The sequence below is a fragment of the Leguminivora glycinivorella genome, chromosome 13, assembly GCF_023078275.1.
Source record: "Leguminivora glycinivorella isolate SPB_JAAS2020 chromosome 13, LegGlyc_1.1, whole genome shotgun sequence".
Lineage (NCBI taxonomy): Eukaryota > Metazoa > Arthropoda > Insecta > Lepidoptera > Tortricidae > Leguminivora > Leguminivora glycinivorella.
This window is the reverse complement of record NC_062983.1, coordinates 15,068,246-15,089,063: the sequence shown is the minus strand read 5'-3', so window position 1 is coordinate 15,089,063 and position 20,818 is coordinate 15,068,246. Positions and strand designations below refer to the sequence as shown.

The 20,818-nt window shown below is 42.1% G+C and overlaps 1 protein-coding gene across 3 annotated transcripts in view; it reads right to left on the bottom strand.

The window, feature by feature from the left end:
- LOC125232467 (probable ATP-dependent RNA helicase spindle-E) overlaps nt 1-17,917 on the bottom strand; it is a 39,420-nt gene extending 21,503 nt beyond the window's left edge. For all 3 annotated transcript variants that reach the window (XR_007177747.1, XR_007177748.1, XM_048138147.1), the window contains exons 1-19: nt 17,525-17,917; nt 17,164-17,358; nt 15,323-15,544; nt 14,502-14,577; nt 13,850-14,142; nt 13,186-13,403; nt 12,596-12,771; nt 11,933-12,096; nt 11,245-11,412; nt 10,601-10,763; nt 9,072-9,199; nt 8,123-8,329; nt 6,735-6,845; nt 6,281-6,399; nt 6,005-6,065; nt 4,980-5,071; nt 3,373-3,496; nt 2,454-2,657; nt 1,322-1,537 (exon numbers count right to left, since the gene is read on the bottom strand). Coding sequence is in view for 1 of the 3 variants with exons in the window: in XM_048138147.1 (XP_047994104.1) it covers nt 1,322-1,537; nt 2,454-2,657; nt 3,373-3,496; nt 4,980-5,071; nt 6,005-6,065; nt 6,281-6,399; nt 6,735-6,845; nt 8,123-8,329; nt 9,072-9,199; nt 10,601-10,763; nt 11,245-11,412; nt 11,933-12,096; nt 12,596-12,771; nt 13,186-13,403; nt 13,850-14,142; nt 14,502-14,577; nt 15,323-15,544; nt 17,164-17,358; nt 17,525-17,737 (3,150 nt within the window). In the remaining 2 variants the exon portion in view is untranslated. The remainder of the gene's footprint in view (nt 1-1,321; nt 1,538-2,453; nt 2,658-3,372; nt 3,497-4,979; nt 5,072-6,004; nt 6,066-6,280; nt 6,400-6,734; nt 6,846-8,122; nt 8,330-9,071; nt 9,200-10,600; nt 10,764-11,244; nt 11,413-11,932; nt 12,097-12,595; nt 12,772-13,185; nt 13,404-13,849; nt 14,143-14,501; nt 14,578-15,322; nt 15,545-17,163; nt 17,359-17,524) is intronic.
- Nucleotides 17,918-20,818: the final 2,901 nt, after the last annotated feature.

Genomic DNA, 20,818 nt, shown 5'->3' with positions numbered 1-20,818 from the left:
CCGCGTGCGAGTCTAGTAGAGCCGGTGTTAGCTCAGCCAGAGGTAGTGAACCTGTGGAACAAGTATCACTCACCTTGCCTATGAGGCGCGGCTGCTGCATAAACCGTTCAAACATGTTCAGCGCGCGGGCCGATCAGGCCGCGTGCGAGTCTAGTAGAGCCGGTGGTAGCTCAGCCAGAGGTAGTGAACCTGGTGGAACAAGTATCACTCACCTTGCCTATGAGGCGCGGCTGCTGCATAAACCGCTCGAACATGGACAGCGCGCAGTCCGACCAGGCCGCGTGCGAGTCTAGTAGAGCCGGTGGTAGCTCAGCCAGAGGTAGTGAACCTGGTGGAACAAGTATCACTCACCTTGCCTATGAGGCGCGGCTGGTGCACAAACCGTTCGAACATGTTCAGCGCGCGGTCCGACCAGGCCACGTGCGAGTCTAGTAGAGCCGGTGTTAGCTCAGCCAGAGGTAGTGAACCTGGTGGAACAAGTATCACTCACCTTGCCTATGAGGCGCGGCTGGTGCACAAACCGTTCGAACATGTTCAGCGCGCGGTCCGACCAGGCCACGTGAGAGTCTAGTAGAGCCGGTGTTAGCTCAGCCAGAGGTAGTGAACCTGTGGAACAAGTATCACTCACCTTGCCTATGAGGCGCGGCTGCTGCATAAACCGTTCAAACATGTTCAGCGCGCGGTCCGACCAGGCCGCGTGCGAGTCTAGTAGAGCCGGTGTTAGCTCAGCCAGAGGTAGTGAACCTGTGGAACAAGTATCACTCACCTTGCCTATGAGGCGCGGCTGCTGCATAAACCGTTCAAACATGTTCAGCGCGCGGGCCGATCAGGCCGCGTGCGAGTCTAGTAGAGCCGGTGGTAGCTCAGCCAGAGGTAGTGAACCTGGTGGAACAAGTATCACTCACCTTGCCTATGAGGCGCGGCTGCTGCATAAACCGTTCAAACATGTTCAGCGCGCGGTCCGATCAGGCCGCGTGCGAGTCTAGTAGAGCCGGTGGTAGCTCAGCCAGAGGTAGTGAACCTGGTGGAACAAGTATCACTCACCTTGCCTATGAGGCGCGGCTGCTGCATAAACCGCTCGAACATGGACAGCGCGCAGTCCGACCAGGCCGCGTGCGAGTCTAGTAGAGCCGGTGGTAGCTCAGCCAGAGGTAGTGAACCTGGTGGAACAAGTATCACTCACCTTGCCTATGAGGCGCGGCTGGTGCACAAACCGTTCGAACATGTTCAGCGCGCGGTCCGACCAGGCCACGTGCGAGTCTAGTAGAACCGGTGTTAGCTCAGCCAGAGGTAGTGAACCTGTGGAACAAGTATCACTCACCTTGCCTATGAGGCGCGGCTGCTGCATAAACCGTTCGCACATGTTCAGCGCGCGGTCCGACCAGGCCGCGTGCGAGTCGAGTAGCGGAGCCGGGGCCAGCTCCGCGAGCCGGCACTGCATGGCGAGCGGCGGGGTGGTCAGGCAACTGCCGCGCGGCAGCTCGCGCAGGCTCGACGCGGCGATGCGCGCGAGGGTGCCGAAGTCGATGTAGGCGATCTGATGGGCCAAAATACATGGTAAATTAACTTTTAACAGTTATAGAATTAGTTTGATAAAGCATTTTACGGTTTTTACCAGCACTTAGTGAAGGAAAACATCGCGAGGAAACCGGACTAATTCCTATAAGGCCTAGTTACCCTTCGGGTTGGAAGGTCAGATGGCAGTCGCTTTCGTAAAACTAGTGCCTTCGCCAAATCTTGGGATGGGTTGTCAAAGCGGAGCAGGCTCCCATGAGCCGTGGCAAATGCCGGGATAACGCAAGGAGAATGAGATGATGATGACGGTTTTTACCAGCAGTTTCACGTTTAACTTCACAAAATGACGCTTTTGTCGAGAAAATACAGTAGGTTTGCCTCATAAAAAACTGACCTTTGCTCTTGAGACATGGTGTAGCTTGGATCTACAGCCGGTGAGATTTCAATAGGGCCCTCCGTTATTGTATGAAATCAAACGTACTTAATATAGTAAAATAAACTGGACATTGATCATATTCCTCACTCTGGAATCCGAAGATTCTTTCGAAAGCTTACGCACTGTAAACTTGTGAGCTGTGAGGGTGACACTACAGTTGACGCACCTCGACCATATCCTTGAGCACCTTCTGCACCCGAGCTCTGTACACGACTTGGTCGTCGTACGGAGCGGCCACAAGGTCCCCTGGAGACACGCGGTTGGTGTAACTCAGCAGCTTGCCCTGGTTGAGTGTAGCTTGTGACCTGTGAGGGTGACACTACAGTTGACCCACCTCGACCATATCCTTGAGCACCTTCTGCACCCGAGCTCTGTACACGACTTGGTCGTCGTACGGAGCAGCCACAAGGTCCCCCGGAGACACGCGGTTGGTGTAACTCAGCAGCTTGCCCTGGTTGAGTGTAGCTTGTGAGCTGTGAGGGTGACACTACAGTTGACCCACCTCGACCATATCCTTGAGCACCTTCTGCACCCGCGCTCTGTACACGACTTGGTCGTCGTACGGAGCGGCCACAAGGTCCCCTGGAGACACGCGGTTGGTGTAACTCAGCAGCTTGCCCTGGTTGAGTGTGGCGTATATCTGGTTGTACTCGCTTAGTGCTGTTTCTTCGTCGTATTGCACCCAGAATTTGCCCGGGCTCGTGAACTGTGCAGGAGAGAAAAATTGTTAGAAACTAGTTGCTGATTTAAGTTAATTTGTACTAATTTAAGTTAATTTACAGAGTAAGTTGGTATACGTACCATCAAAAACAAGGCAACGAGTGGAGGCTCGCTAACAGTAGTGTCACAGAAACGAAGAGCTCCATTTCATATTCTATCCCTCTTCAAACTTTAAGAGTGAATATTGACGTATAAGATTGTATTAGCATGTAGCAAAAACTCTCTAAAGGTAAGACAATTTTGACAGTGAGAGTTTTGAATCACGGTTAGTATTACTTTTTTTGTTGGGTAACCGGGTAAGATAGCGGTTCGATGTGCGACACTGTAAATGTAATGTGTTTACACAGACCACAGGTGAAAGCGAACGCAACCGACGCGCATTAACGAAAGTAGACCGTGCACTATTTAGAAAACTTTGACCTCTACCCGCTATCTTCAGTTACCAGTGAACATGATGAAGGTAACTAGCAACTCGGCAAAACCAAAACGATAATCACGGTCTATTTCCCGTCAATGTAAGTCTTGTCTTCGGTTAGCGCAATAGTTACTCATGAAATAAGACTATGGAAACGGATTAAATCGCGAATAATGGAGTTACAATACCCGACGTTCCGAACACTTTACTTCGTTCGTGGTCAAGGGGTGATATAAACCGTTTCCATAGTTTTATGTCATGAATATATGTCTTGTGTTTTTGTTACCTGGACGACTTTGAGGGGGAAATATGTCTGGTCGACGCTGGGCAGCCTCGGTACTTGTAGCTCTACGGGTACGTCGGATCGGCTCTGAGACATCTCTTCGGCGCGGGCTTTCGCTTCCTCCGGTCTATGTAAAACCAAAGACATAATATTTACAGTAAACAACTCGTATAATACAAATTGTAAAATAAAATAAAATGTATTGCACGCTAGTTTTACTTTTGTAGACATTGTTTAAATAATGCTGCACCAATCTGGTAAAATTGTATTGAAACTAATTAAACATCTTATGTAAACATACAATTTATGGCAAATAAATGAAATGATATTAAATTCAATTTAAGAAAAAAACATTCCTAGGAAACATCAAAAATGCACTGAAGTCAGTAAATGCACTGAACTACACATTTTGCTTTGACTATACCTCTCTATATACTCAATCCTCTTTGGTAAAAACATATTGTAGTTTTATAAGATGTCAAAGACAAAAATGAAAAGAAGCATTGACTGCAAAAAACGGTTAACAGTAGGAACTTTAAAAAATATATAAAAAAAAAACATATAAAAAAAATTGCAATAAATATAACATTCAAACTAAGTCAAAACACAAACACACCTAAACATAAAATAGATTACTACTTAAAATTTTACTACCACGAATATTAAATCAATATACTTACATAAATAAGCTTGTTGAATTTACAATTTATAAGTATATGAATATTTATCAAAGCATGCTAGATATATATTTATATATATAGGCCCGTTACGCCTAAAAAAGAATTAATTACGTAATATATACATATTAAAAATTTAATAAGAAATTAACAATATACTAAAAACTACATTTTATTCAATTTAAATTCTTGTTACATTAAGTATACGATTAATTAAAAAAAAAAAAAAAAAAAAAAAAATATGCACGCGAAATATAATAAAGAAGTAAAACTTTAAATGAACCTTTATATGTAACCATAATCAATTTAAAATAAGTAACCAAAAAATTAAAAGTTTGTACGCTCACTCTGCCGATGCCGCATCCATCACAATGATACGTTAATGTACGCCGGCGCCTTATCGCCGAGCGCTCGGCGCTGAGCCGCTGCACAAGAACTAAACTTGTTCGCATGTCGCTTTTTAAAATTACCTACATATGTGTCGATTTTATATTAAATATTGAATTGTTATTTAAGGAATAACTTAATTAAGCACTGTGCGTTGAACTAGAATTAAGTTAAGTAGTAAGATATTCTCATGTAAGTGAATTTGTAATTCTTATGGGAATAAATAATCTTTAACCGTAACCGTAACTTTAACAGATTCGTTTGAAAATGATACTTTACTAAGAGTTTTTTTTAGTACTACGTCGGTGGCTAACAAGCATACGGTCCGCCTGATGGAAAGCGGTAACCGTAACCTATGGACGCCAGCAACTCAAAGAGTGTCACATGCGCGTTTTGCCACCCCATTAGAAACTTGTACACTCCCTTTTGCTGTGTTAAGTATAAGTACACAGCAAAAAGAAGTGTACAAGTTCCAAGGAGGGTTCGGGTTGCCGACGACTCAAAGGACAATAAACGGAACAAATTAGTAAATACAAACGAACTTACGGTAACAGAGGTATTCTGATGTCCATCTTCAGATTTCTCGCTTTCACAGCCTTGTACACCGCCAACAATATTTGGCCTGGGATCGTTGGGTCCTGACAATCATATCAATTTATATTTTTGTAAATAAAACTGTCATTTCATATCCGTTTCCGGACATGCGGTAATAGAATTTAAACTTCAGCTTTCCAATACTAAGTCGACGGGAGTCTATAAAAATCTAGTCCAAAAATTTGCTCCAGATTTCCTTAACTTTTGTCATGTCCACAGGAGAGATATAAAGTCGCCGTCACGTCAATAGAATTTGTGAACAATGTAAACAAACCTTGTAGTCAAAATGTCTTTAATTCCCATTCTAACTCATCGGGCCCCGTAGCCGAATGGCATTTCTCCGACGCCAAACGAAAGCGATACGCCGCTGGCTCTGTCGCGCCAATACGCAAGCGCGATAGAGATAGATATCTACTAGCGCTTCGTTTCGTGAGCGTTTCGTGAGCGATTGTGCCATTCGGCTAGCTACCCTGATACTGGCTAAATCCATGTGTTATTTAATCAATTCATATCACATTATGATCCTCAACCTTTAAAATAATAAAATTGTGCTAGAATATTGATATTTTATAGAATGGTTTGTATACATTGTTGACAATTTCTATTGACGGCGATTTTATATCACTACATAGTATAAAACAAAGTCGCTTTCTCTGTCCCTATGTCCCTTTGTATGCTTAAATCTTTAAAACTACGCAACGGATTTTGATGAGGTTTTTTTTAATAGATAGCGTGATTCTAGAGGAAGGTTTACATGTAGGTAGTACCCGTGCAAAGCCGGGGCGGGTCGCTAGTTATGTATATAACCAATTTTCTATACTATAAAATGTGTTCGACTCTTAAGGTATTGTATTTAAGGCATAAAAACAGTAACAAAATGAAAAACTACTAAACCTAACTTACGCGTAAAGTCCGAAACATATATTTACATAAATAATTTATTTTAACAACGATAAAAAAGTTTAAAATAGACTTACTCCATCTGTCTTTTTGGTGCGGCTATTCGATTCTTCCTTTGAAAAGGTCAGGAACACTTTCCTAGTAAAAATAGTACGATTTTAGTCGTGTTTGTCGAAGTATCCATACTAATATTATAATTGGGAAAGGGTGTGTGTCTGTTTGTTTGTCCGTCTTTCACGGCAAAACGAAGCGACGAATTGACATTTACATGTGATCTGAGGCATTTTTTACTTTACTGGCCTAGGTAATCTACTATGTATTACGTTATTGTCGATGTAGCCGTTTTTCTGTACCTGCTGTTATTGTCAAAGGTGACTCGCGGCTCTTCTTTGATCAGCTCGTGGACTTTGTTCCGGATGGCCACGGCGTAGATACTACCGGGCTGGTGGTCGGGGAAGTTCTTCAAATACACCTGGATACGATTTGATGGTAAGTATGTGTCGATTCAGAGCATATGTCAGGATATAATAACAAAGAGGAAGTGATAATTCAGATATTCATTCATATATTCACGCCTGTATTTCCCAAACGAGGTAGGCAGAGCACCTGAAACTGCTCAAGTTTCAGTCATACTCTTGGCAATGAAATGGGGTGCTGAATGAAAAAAAAATTATATTGAACTGACAGGACTGATTGGTTGCCATTTCATCGCCATATATCCCACATTCGACTTCTACGTCACCACACGGGACAGTTTAAAATGAGTGACAATCGTGTTAGTTTCTTGTTGTTGCTTTTTGCACTTACTGTGGTGCGTGGATCAAGTCCGCCGAGCTCGCGCAGTGCGTCTCGCTCGCGAGTTTCGTTCTGCGAGCCTTGCACGAAATACTGCGGGTAGAATGCACCCGCTAGTATCATCTAAGAACAAAAAGTCCAATGAGTCAAAAAAGATCATAAGATATTTAGAGCGATCGCAAAAAGGCATGTCCTCCAGGTTGAACGGGTGTTTCAGTTCCCGCAGCTACATGTATCACAGTGGTAGTATAGGTTACCTTGTGCACGAAGGTGTAAGGTTTTAATGAATTATTATTATTTTATTCATTTCGTGTAACAGAGACACATATTTTGTTAGTACATACATGAATGAAAATGACAATTAATTAAGGGTTAGTAGGAGCCTAAATTATGGTAAAACACTTTCGATATTTAATACTTCATGTTGATTTATGAAAATAACTTTTAAGCAATACAGAAACTAAAGAGTACGTGTATTGACCATTGGGACAATGACGCGGGGTTCTCAAGGCAAAGACGACCGGTTTTCCCGCCATGCAGCCTAGCGGGTCGGCGGGGAGGTTGGTCGGACCTGTCGAACGTTACGGACGTGTCGAGTCTATCAGTAAATTAATCTAGTTTTTCGAAGTGCAGCTAATTATTTGATCTAACAAGTTGGGTGTGAGCCCTAGTGAATTTGTAACCGTGGGTGTGAGCCCTCGTTGGTATCAGTGTCGGGTGTGAGCCCTTGTTATACGTTCGGGTGGGAGCCCGATTAGGAATGGGTGTGAGCCCAAATAGGTTCGGGTGGGAGCCCGATTAGACATGGGTGTGAGCCCAAATAGTTTCGGGTGGGAGCCCGATTAGGAATGAGTGTGAGCCCAAATAGGTTCGGGTGGGAGCTCGATTAGGAATGGGTATGAGCCCAAATAGGTTCTGGTGGGAGCCCGATTAGGTTTGGGTGGGAGCCCAAATAAGATATAAGAGAGTGTGAAGCCTTGGGTGTGAGCCCTTGAGTGATGTGAATATGTATTGTTAATTGTCAGTGAGCCCTCGATGTAATATTGAGAAATAAACATTGTAACTACCTATTAGCCTGTGCATTATTTACGAGGTGCATAACAGTACAAGTAATAGTTTTTAACATCAACCTGTTAATAACCCCCTTTTTCTTAGAAAGGCGAGATGGTTCCTCGCCCAAGGCGAGGTCTTAGGCGGCTCGATGCCCTCGCGACTGATCCGGTGTCTCACTCCCGCACATCCGCAAACAATAATAAAAAGGCAAAATCTCGGGCAAAGTGACGATCGGGGGGACGGGTCGACGGGAGCGTCCTACCTCCAGGCGGATTATTTTCGAAGTTCGTATGAAATTTTAAATTTCGAACGAGAATCCCGAAGATGGATCTAAAATTGTTTGTTACCTTGTGCACGAAGGCGAGATGGTTCCTCGCCCAAGGCGTGGTCTTAGGCGGTTCGATGCCCTCACGACTGAGCCGGTGCTTGAGTTCGCGCACCATGTCGTTGAGTTCACGTAAGGCCCGCAGTTGCACATAGAAGCGGCGCGCCCAGGCCACTTCGCTGTTGCCTTTCTGCTTGAAGAACTGCTGTTGGCGGAATCTGTCCCACACCTGTAGGAAAATAGAACAGATAAGTTCAAAGCCTTATTTGCTATAACTTAGTACGCTAAAATTGAGTATTTAGTGTTTTTTCATACCCCACACCAACTTTATATCCTCCGTTTGGAAAAAAGGTTGACTGGTAGAGAACGCCATGTATCATTAAGTCCGCCCTTTGTAGCTGTATATTGTTTAGCTGTGTAATAAATCTTAAAATACAAACAAATGAATTGTTTAAAATACTTTCTAACTCTACGTTACGTGCTTTACTTCCTGCTTAGCCGACGTTCCTAGGTTCGAATCCTGGTTAGACGTTTATTCACGTGATGAGCACAAATATTTGTTCTTGCGCCGTAGCCTATAGACGCCTGCAACTCCAGAGGTGAGATGAGAGATCGAATCTCCAGAGGTTTTTAAGTACCCACAACAGAAGCCTTAGTGTTAGTGCGTTTTCACGTTATCCGATCCGACATCGGATGGATGTCGGACCCATACATTACAAGCGCCATCTTGGATTTTTTCCATTGAAATCCTTCCGACATCGGAATGTGAAAACGGACTTAGTCTTAGGGCCAGTTGCATCAACCACATTTGACAGACATATCATCGCCACGCAGCAGACGTCTATGGAACTTCCCATACTAATAAAATTTAACGAGTGCTTTAACGGTGACAGACGGTTTGATGCAACCGGCCCTTGGTCAATCTGTGTGGTCTTATAATATTTATTAATTTAAATGAAAGGTATACGAACTTTGTATATGTGTAGGTAAGCAACGCAGTCGCTAGTGGAGCCGTCGGCCCACGTCAGTTTGGCGTTGTAGGCGTTCAGGCGCTCGCGGAACGGGCTGCTGCATACATTCTTCACCGACAGCGCGGCGGCTGAAATACATTTATTATTTTACCATCGTAACACACATTTATTTACTTGTTAACTAAGAATGAAAGCCATTTGAAGTACAAGTATAAGTGACATATGCTTAAAGGGGCTTGTGATTATAGTTATAGGGTTTTTTCATCTGACATAATAAAGGAAATTTGTTATTGCAGATATAGAAAATCACATATATCCTCGCACATGGAGTTATGACTATAAAGTTCGATGTTTCTGTACAGTCAATTCTAGGTTGTCAAATGTAACACTGCCGTTTGATACACCATAAGTTGCTACTAGTTCATATCAGTAAAAGATACATTTACCCATTAAAAAAAATGCAAAGATGTGTCTCAGTATGATGATCTTAGAGACCTTGACGTCGAGCGGCAGACGCGGCATAATCCGGCCCATGTAGGTTAGGTCGCCATCCGATGACGACCACTCGCCATCCAGCCATCCTTAGACTAATCTACATGACAATAATGATACTCACCCATAACGATACTGTCATTCAAGCAACCAAAGATGTGTCCCAGTATGATGATCTTGGAGACTTTAACATCGAGCGGCAGACGCGGCATAATCCGGCCCATGTAGGTTAGGTCGCCATCCGATGACGACCACTCGCCATCCAGCCATCCTTAGACTAATCTACATGACAATAATGATACTCACCCATAACGATACTGTCATTCAAGCAACCAAAGATGTGTCCCAGTATGATGATCTTGGAGACTTTAACATCGAGCGGCAGACGCGGCATAATCCGGCCCATGTAGGTTAGGTCGCCATCCGATGATGACCACTCACCATCCAGTCATCTTTAGACTAATCTACATGACAAAAACTATAATACTCACCCATGATTATACTGTCATTCCAGCAGCCAAAGATGTGTCCCAGTATGATGATCTTGGAGACCTTGACGTCGAGCGGCAGACGCGCCATAATCCGGCCCATGTAGGTTAGGTCACCATCCGATGACAACCATTCGCCATCCAGCCATGTTTAGACTAATCTACATGACAATAATGATACTCACCCATAACGATACTGTCATTCAAGCAACCAAAGATGTGTCCCAGTATGATGATCTTGGAGACCTTGACGTCGAGCGGCAGACGCGGCATAATCCGGCCCATGTAGGTTAGGTCGCCATCCGATGACGACCACTCGCCATCCAGCCATCTTTAGACTAATCTACATGACAATAATGATACTCACCCATGATAATACTGTCATTCAAGCAACCAAAGATGTGTCCCAGTATGATGATCTTAGAGACCTTGACGTCGTGCGGCAGACGCGCCATAATCCGGCCCATGTAGGTTAGGTCACCATCCGATGACAACCATTCGCCATCCAGCCATCTTTAGACTAATCTACATGACAATAATGATACTCACCCATAACGATACTGTCATTCAAGCAACCAAAGATGTGTCCCAGTATGATGATCTTGGAGACTTTAACATCGAGCGGCAGACGCGCCATAATCCGGCCCATGTAGGTTAGGTCGCCATCCGATGATGACCACTCGCCATCCACGGTCTTCTTTAGAGCTCCGACCTAGATGTTAAAAGTAACACTGTTAAATGGGAATGATTCAAAATGTAAATATCAAATTCTAATTAAACCTTAAATTTTTTAATTTAGTTCCAATCATTTTTCGATCCTTTCTGTTTAAAATTACGGGTTTTTGTTAAGTATATATACATTTATATTGGCAACGCCTTTGTCTTTGGATTTGCGTCTATGTTCAAAAACAAAATTACTCCGTCTTTTAGTTTTCTCTTGCGAAAATGTAATTTTATTTTATTTATGTTCTATCTAAATAAAATGGTAGTTAAAATAACTTTGATTCAGTATTTTCCTTTTGCAGTCCTTGGGCTGACCCCTTGTTAGGTATAGCGAAAACACTAATGAACGATTGAACTTCTAAGAAAAGGTGAAATCTTCCACTGAAGGTTTATCTTATCAGTGAGTTTTAGCTGTACCATCTGCAACAACTATGATCCCTCAAGTCTGTCTAGGGTTTTTGTTATCCTACCTCTTTAAGGACAAGCATGGTGCGCTGTATGTTGGACATCTCGGGCGGGTCCATGGCTAGAGCCAGCACGTCACTGGGCGGGCCCATGTCGAGCATCTTGGCTAGCAGCACGAGACGCTCCAGAGGGCAGCGGACGATCTCGGGTGGGCTGTCTTGTTGGAACTTGTCCTGTGTACAAACAATATGTTACAACCATTATTAACAATTTATCAGTATAGTCATAATTGGATTATAGAGACATTCAGAGTACGCGGCAAGCGGACTTGGCGTCGGTCTGTACAGCAAGAGCTCCGGGTATTAGGGATGGGGTGGGAAGAGATTACCCAAGCCGCCCAAGTCCGGTCAATCAATGAAGGAACATGGTTCGAGCCCTACACCCCAGCAGAGGAGGGTATTGTAACTTAAAGAAGAAGATACAGCGCTTGCTGATGTCGGCGACATATGCGAGTGTGTTTAGTAAATCGTCTCACTTTGTCGGTTACCATTAAGGCGAGATTTACTTGTATATTTATATGAATAAACTGACAAAGCGGCTTTATAGGCATCGACAAACGTGCACATGCACATATTATGTTATTTGGGGGGCAAAAAATTGGGTTCTAAATAGAGCAAGGCTTGCGTTCACATTAGATTTACTCCTAAGCTCATTGGTAGACGTGTATCGCGCGTTATATTATTATTTACTTACATAGAACTTCGCAGGCACGAGACGGTACACACGGCCGTCGCGGACACGGCCCGCGCGACCGGCTCGTTGCTCGCAGTTGCTCTTCGAAGCCCAGATCAGGCTCAGAGTTGAGAAGTTGGTAGCTGAGTCCGCTACTAAGATCTTCATGAGACAGAAGTCGATCACTGCAAAAAGATAAACATTATTAGCACCATGATTATTAGCTTTGGCAATGATTCAGGTAAAACTGTACTGACTTGGATAAAGGCAGAATAGGTACTAGATAAATCCGGACTTATTGATTAGGCTGAAACCGTTGAACGACACGCCTATCTATGCGCGTCTAAGCTATAGGCGACGTCAGTTGTAGCGGAGTTCAGAAACATATTTAAAATATTTATTCGTGAACAGAAAGACAGAAAGGAATAAAGTGCCACGAAGAGTGTTACCATTATCTATGCGCGGCTGAGCTATAGGCGACGTTGTAGCAGGGTTCAGAAGCATCTCGCCGTTTCTTGCCGGTCCCTATTGGATACCCCCCTCCCAACTGAGGGGGAACTGAAATCTTCTCAAGGCTGAGGCGTAGGGTTAGAGCCGGCGTAGCTTGACGTTCATATGCGCATTGTAATATGCCTACTTGAAAAATAAATATTTCATTTTCATTTTCTCTATCTGGAGTGTTACCATATTTGATGTCGGGGACGGTGATGGAGCTCTCAGCGATGTTGGTGGCGAGGATGACCTTGCGGTGTCCGGGCGGCGCGCGCTGGAACACCCGGACTTGCTCGTCCGCTGTGATGGTGGAGTGGAGGGGCAGCACCCACCAGTTGTAGCGGGCACATTCAGGTGAAATTTTCTTTCTGCACAACATAATATAGATTTTCTTTAACCTTTTTTGGAGCAATGTATAGAATGTATTGTAACCCGTATGTGACTTTTTAGAGGCATCATTGCGGCTCTGAAGACTTACCCCTCTGAAAATAACATTTGCCATCCTTTCTGTTTTTTTTTAACTAGTGATTTCTCTTTTTTGCCGCCTCCTGCTTCATTCAATTAACTTTTTGTATGTAACAAGTAGCGGAACGTAACTTTAGCGCTGACCGTTATTGCGCAGAAATCAAAAACTGGTCTCTCAGGGTATTACAGGGGCGAAGGGTATGCGTCACCTGCACATTTCACTCAGCTCTAAAGTTACGTGCCGCCACTTGTAAGTACCTGTTTTTGTTACGAAATATTAGTTACAATTTTAAAGGGTTTCGTAATTTTTGACTTACCTTGCTTGCAAGTCGGTCAAAGCGTCATACTGCTCTTCAATCTCATGTATACCCGGTAAGAATATCAACACAGAAGGCAGGTCAGCCTCCGACCGGTTGGTTATCTTGTCCTCTGTCATGTCAATTTGCTCGAATGCGTTTACCAGTTTCACTACAAGATTGTACATCTCGCTGACTATGACTGGTTCATGAGCTTTGGGCGTGCAGGCTTCTACTAGCTGAAATCAGAAATTGTATACAAAACATTAATAGCGGCAAAAAATTAAGGTGATAGCGGCTGCAGAATTTTGGAAAGGATGGAAAGTTACATGTGAGCATAAGCTACTGTCTGAATCACTAAACTTAAGTGGCAGTGGGCCAAGCACATTGCACGTAGAACCGATGGCCGTTGGGGCGGAAAGGTTCTCGAGTGGCGACCGCGTACCGGAAGACGCAGCGTGGGTAGGCGCACAAGGTGGACTGACCTGGTGAAGGTCGCAGGAGTCCGCTGGATGCGGGTGGCACAGGACAGGTCATTGTGGCAATCTTTGGGGGAGGCCTTGTCTGCAGTGGACGTCTTTCGGCTGATATGATGATGATGAGGCTACTGTTACAAGATACATAGCCATCATACTATATGCTTATTCGCAACCAACATAGTATTCAATCATAGACTATTACTCACCGAGCCAAATTTACTCAGCTGGTCCAAGTAAAATGTTTTCACACTGAACATCGGTTCCTTCTTATTCACTTGTACACAAGAAGCCATGTGCTGCCCTCTGGGCGTGGGAATCATGAAGTAGTCGGCAAACTTCTGCGTTTGGAACGTGGCTGACATGAGTATCACTTTGACTGTTGGTGACACGGTGTATAGCAGTTTCTTGACGACCAGTAGGAGGAAATCCATGTCCTGGCCACGCTCGTGGACTTCGTCGAGGATTATGTGGGTGTATTCGTTCATCGTTTTGGCGTTTACTGAAATTTGAATGTGTGGGTGAAGAGTTTATTAAAGTGTGTATTATTTAATACGCTCCAGAAAAAATAAAAATAGTTGTCTTAGTAAGTAGACAACTTTTTTTTTGTTGGGTTTTTAAAAAAATTAAATAACAGTTAAAGTTCAGAGCCAATAAAATTTAAAACAAGCATCATAAGCAAAAAGGGAATCATAACATAACATAAAGAATATCATACAGAAAATTTTAAATAGCATAGAGTCTAATGATGATCATAAACTCTGCGCGGAAAGAAAAAGTCATAGAATATAATGGATCCCCCATACATCTCGCGACTCTTTCTCTTTCTGTAAAGATTGTTATGACAAAAAAGTTTCTTACCCAATTTCTGCAGTAACACTCCTGTTGTGACGTAACTAATCCTGGTGTCATTAGAAGTCTTATTCTCTAATCCGACCTGTGAAACAATATAATTATTACCACACACATTGTAATGTTATTACTTATTGTATTCCATAAAATATTGATATTGATGAAGGCTTGTGACATGTCTGTCTGTCTGTTTGTCTCTATGTGTGTGTCTGTCTGTTGCATCGTAGCTCCCGAACGGATGAACTGATTAAGATTTAGGTTTTTTTTTTTTGTTTAAAAGCTGAATTAGTCAGGAGTGTTCTTAGCCATGTTTCATGAAAATCGGTCCACCATGTCGGAGGTTTAATCAAAGTGTGTTTAATTTTTAGATTTAGATTCAGATTTAGATTTCTTTATTGGTAAATTTATAACAAAATTTACAGGTCAACAAAAATTAGTACATTACAATGTGTAATACAATTCATAATACAAACAATTTCAGTACCCTTAGTTACAGTGTTACAACCAGAATAACATATATAAGTAGGTACATAGGTATTATTGATTTTCGGGACAACGACTCCTTTTGAGGAATTCGTTGATATATAATAAGCAGACTCTAATAACAATTTTTTGAGTTTGCTTGTAAATATAGCATCGGAAGGTGATTCTTTTATGTCAGTAGGTACACAGTTGTATAGATTAGGGCCGACAACGTCCAGCATCGCACGGGCCTTCGCTAGCCGACGGCGAGGGGGCACTAGTAATTTTGTGGTTAGATTATTGTAATATAAAACACAATAAGTAAATAATATTATATGTAACAAAATGTTAATATAAGGTAGTCTCACCTGGTAACCAACAAGCCCCCCAACGTCCCACCCCCGCTCCTGCGCTACTCGTTTAGCTATAGACATGGCAGCGATCCTCCTCGGCTGCGTGACTATGATCTTGCACGCCCTGCGGTGCTTGTGGCAGTCGTCCAGGATCCACTGCGGCACTTGTGTAGTCTTGCCGCAGCCTGTGGGCCCTTCTATTATGACAACTGGGAACCCTCTGATGCGATCTAAGATCTGCAAGTAATTTTTTTTTTTTTTTATTCTATATTAAAAATCTTACATTTGTTCATACACCAAAATAAAAATAAAAATGTAAAACAACTTTTACAGGTAAAATTAGTAACAGAAAGTAGCCAAAAATAGTAGCAGAAACATTGTGACTTCAGCAATCTCAAGCTTAGTTTGTATTTTTTTTATTATATTTAATTATTAGATGTACATCATATTTAGAGACTCTACATCTCTTATTAATTATAATAACTTTGTACTTTAGTTGAATTCATATCCTTTGGAGTGTTGGCCAGCCAACTCCCGACCGATTATGTCAATCAAACATCAGCGGCCTCGTAGAGAGGCGAAACACATGTCGAGTTTTGTATTTTTGGTGGTGGGTTGTTATATTTACTTGCGTATTTATTTTTGCGGTGGGAGGGTGGGAAAATTAATAGCATATAAAAAATACGCAAGTATAACAGGTTAGCATTGACTTGCACATTATCTATCCACAGTAAAGGAATGTAAGGTCCGACCGAGATCTCGGTCTCGGTCTCGGCATTCTCGGCCGAAAATCGGGCCGAGATCTCGGTCTCGGCTCTCGGCCAAAATGGGCCGAGATTCTCGGTGAAACCGAGACTCAGATTTTGAATTTATTGCGCACTCGCGTCCAATCGGTTTTTAGCTACCCTTTGATTACATCGCCCGTTTAGTATCCCGATTTTAGTGATTTTGGTAGGTTATTTATCGATATAAGCTATGGCGCCTGCTTACCATCAGGCGAGCCGTATACTTGTTTATCACTGATGTAGTCTATTTTGCTACGGTAGATAGGTAAGGGGTGCGGTAGGTTTGGGTAGTTACGGAACCAAACACTAAATACGGCCCGACATGCTCCTGGATTCCTGATTAATAGGCGAATTTCGGTTATGAAAACATTTTTTGCAAAAATTGCATGTTTTTCGCTGTTTTATAAATTCTCGGTCTCGGTCTCGGTCACGGCCGAGAATCAAATTGAATCTCGGTCTCGTTCTCGGCCGAGACAAAAATATCGTTCTCGGTCGGACCTTAAAGGAATGTTCTAGTTTATGATGTAAAAGTGCCCCTGTGGCCTACTTGCTAAACACAGAACTTAATTTAGATAGAAGAAACAAATTCATATATTTGTATAGGGTATAGGGGCCGAGCGTGTAAAATTTTGTACTGAAGTTGATTCTTGCCTGTAATTTTAAATATGTCTCAGGCTCTTGATTGTTCATAATTTTTGTGTTGTTGCAATTGAATATCACGTAACGAGGCATTTTTTATGTTTTGGTTGACTTCAACTTACAAAAATTGACGCCCGAAAGCTGCAAGCTGCGAGTAAAGACGGACAACTCAGTGGATTTCACTGAGTTCATTTGACATGCTAAGTAGATACGTTTGCTTGATCTATGGTATATATGACATCTGTGTTGCTAAATGTTTTTGATTTAAATAGTCATGTGTGTAACATTCTTTAACTCTTTGAATCCTTGGGTGTAAGCTGGGTAGCTAAATAACAACCTATATAGGTTTCTTATTGGAATAAATTAAAATTTATATTCATCACTATCTTCAAATGTTACCATGTCAAAATGAGGAAGTCTTTAAATCCTTACATCAGTTTTAGAGCCATTGATGGATAAATTGTTAGTGTCTTCTTTCATTTGAAAAGAGTACTTGCTGTACACTTCAGTCATGGCTTCCTCCGTCAGCTCTCCAATGTTTGGCAGAGATGTTCCCAGTGAGGACAGGTGCTCCAAAGACTCCAGACGATCAGACACGCTGTCCCAGCGATCATGTTCAGTTTCATTCTGTTGAATGATAATATCATTGATGTAATATTATTATAAATAGAATTGTGTGAATAGGTCCAACTTCTAAACAATAAGTTGTTTACTCTAGGTAGAACATGGACAAACTGTGTTGATAACAAAGGTGTTGTCACCTTTTGGTTAGACAAAATCTACAAAAACATACCTTCAGATAAGCTGCGATCTCCCGTTCTTTAACTTCACGGGCATAATCAGTGCCGCTCAAAATAACTGAGTGCCGATGATCTTCTCGTCGGTTCAGCTCATTTAGGGTGTCTTCTTTCGTGATACGAAAACCGGCAGTTAAAGGTCCTTTAAGTTTTACCACGTTGGACTGCGATGGACGAGGGTCGTTGAAAAACGACCGTAATTCGTCCATTTTTCTTGACTTATTTTCACGATCTAGTTATTGAACATATAGCAAGATCAAATGTATATTCCCACAACAACTAGATAGATACTCTTACCAAGGTTTATCTTGTTGCTAACAGTGAAAATTTACGTCGAGTCCAAGTCGCGATCGCTGTTTTGATTTGAAACAAAAAAAGTGAAGTGCAAGCAAAACAGATAATGCAATGAATGACAACAGGAAGCAGGAAGGCAAAATGCTGTGACAAAATGTCACCGTGCGCGCTTTTTTTGTTTTATGGCTGCGTTCCTAATGACGAAACTTAAAAAAAATGCAAAAAATAAACTGACATAATCTGAAAAAATAGAGACGTAATTTCTTATCAGTAGAAAACAAATAGAAAAAGTCCTTTTTTGTAAGATAATTCGCTGCATCTACAAAATTTCTTTAGGGTGATAGAGAAAAGGATACCTATAGTTTTCTTAGTTCTTATCACAAACTACTAAGAAGATACTACGTATCAGCTACGTATGTTCTTATTTACTGACAGACTTGTTTGACAGAATATAGACACATGGCCAAACATGGCCCACAGTTTTTAAATTTCCCGCTTTTTCTACTGTCGAGATCGTTGTGCCACAGTATATCAGTAGGAGGTAGGGCATAGCGAATGATATTCCGCTTTGTGTGGTAGGGCACAGCACAGCGGGTATCGTCTCGTTCGAATCTAGAGCAGAGCCCAAATGGGGTAGTACCTCCGCCTTACAGAAGACCGCAGCCAAATAGCACTAGACCCTACTCATAGTGTTGTGTTCCTGTCGGTGAGTAAGGTTGCCAGAGCTCAACGAGGGTGCGGTGTGCTGATGACGGGAGGACTTACGGAACTAACTTGTTCCGTTTATTGTCCTTTGAGTCGTCGGCAACCCGAACCCTCCTTGGAACTTGTACACTCCTTTTTGCTGTGTACTTAACACAGCAAAAGGGAATGTACAAGTTTCTAATGGGGTGGCAACGCGCATGTGACACTGTTTGAGTTGCAGGCGTCCATAGGTTACGGTGACCGCTTTACATCAGGCGGGCCGTATACTTGTTTGCCACCGACGTAGTATAAAAAAAAAAATATTTTATAGTAAAAAATACTGTACAACGTAATATAGTTCAATTATAACGATAGATTCAATGCTATTTGGTTCTGTGGTGCTAAAGTACTACGTCCTGTACAAAGAATATAAATAATACTCACGTCCTGTACCAAACCATACCAACCAACTGTTAAAGATACCCTCAAATTTATTTACACACATCACCACATAACGCACATTTATTGAGGATAGTTACACCTCCCACATGCAAATTACAATTGATATTCTACCCCAACTGTTATTAACACTCAAATTCATTCCATATCGCAGGTATACATAAATTACTTACTCGTTTCTGTATCAAAAATTTACGTATCCAAGGTTTTCTGGCTGGTACCCAGCTAAGTAAGTAGGTAAGTACTTTAAAATATCTGTAATCATTAACTAAGCCCATTACTTATTTTAATTGCAATATGAAAATCGAGAAGTACCTATTTACTACTAAGACGAGGTAGCGGGCAGAAGCTTAATTACCTACATCTTAATCATGCAGCTTAATAATTAGGTTAGTTCTAAGTTCTGAGCCGCGTTTGAAATAATTTCGCCACTAACAAAAGACAGATGAAATCAGCCCTTTCTCACTCTGCAGGTAAGGAGCCGGTTAGAAACAACAACTATGAAAGAGCAACAACTAAGGAGTGAAACTAGGGAATCAAATGAAATCCCTCCAACGGCTCCAACTATTGACGGGGGAGTAATCAAAATTCCAAGTTCAAGCTTGCATAGTCACGATGCCCTCGATCTCACTATTGCGGGCCAGTTACTTCCAGAAAAGTCAACTGAATTTGTACAACCAACTAATGTAGCAAAAAACACAAATGTAATAAAAACGAGACAAATTATGCCCAGTAAATATAAATCCAGAGAAGAGAAAAAGAAGGCTCGTGTAGCGAAAAGGAAAGCAAACAAGGCTTATTATTCAAAGCATCCTAAAAAAGCTGATCCGGAAATACCGGAGGAAAAAACAAATCTTGAAAACCAAAGCAAGGAAACAAACGTTACTGTGGAGCAGGCTCCAAAACAACCAAAACGAAATATAAAAGATGATCGTCGTGCATGAATCTATACGAAAATGTAAACATCTTGCCGTAGCCATACGGCGCGAAGACCGATCCCCAATAGATAAAGAATTAGCCAAACTCATACGTAAAAGACTTACAGATCTTATAGGCGAAGAGGTACACCGCATTATAAAGACCGACGACCTCAGCAGTGGAATAAAAATCAAATTTTGCAAGTCAGGGTTGGTTGCAGCAGGATTCTTCTTAGTAACACCTGCTACTGAAGAAGCTAGGGATTGGCTGCTAAGCCGTGATTTTGGTCTGCTTGATGGAATAAAGTTGAAGGTAGTTGCGATGGGGAAGAAGCAAGAAGGTAAAGGAGGCAAGGCTCAATCAAGTTATTCAACATAAATCATTCGAATTGTAGTAGCACAGTATAATAAAGAGTACTATCGTAAAGTATGGCCATTCCCTCTCCCCGCTGAAAGTGCCGCCCACCTCTCGGCTACCTCACAGTTACCGCCTGTCGAAAACGCAAACAGTCGACCTGTCATATTTCACTCATACAAGCACAGTACGCGTTCACCTATACGAGCTTAAACTGTGTGCTGGGAACGCGCTACTTTCATATATTTGATCGCCAGTGTCCGAGGTATGGTAGTAGTTATGTGGCTTATTTAGGACATTCGCAGTTAATTCTTCTTGGCACCATTTGATCGCCGAAGTTTGAACTACGTACGTCCCGACAAGATTCAAATTTTCTATTTATCTAGTGTAAGGTAATTGAAATAAACTAATTAATATTTATTTATAATTTTATTTCATACTATTTTTCACGTAACAAAAATATTCAGATCATTTCATATTGAAGTTATTCGACGTCCAATAACGACGGTACATTTTATAACACATTATTTATGATTTAATTTTAAGCGACACAATTTAAGTGCAGGGTACAAAGTGTGAAG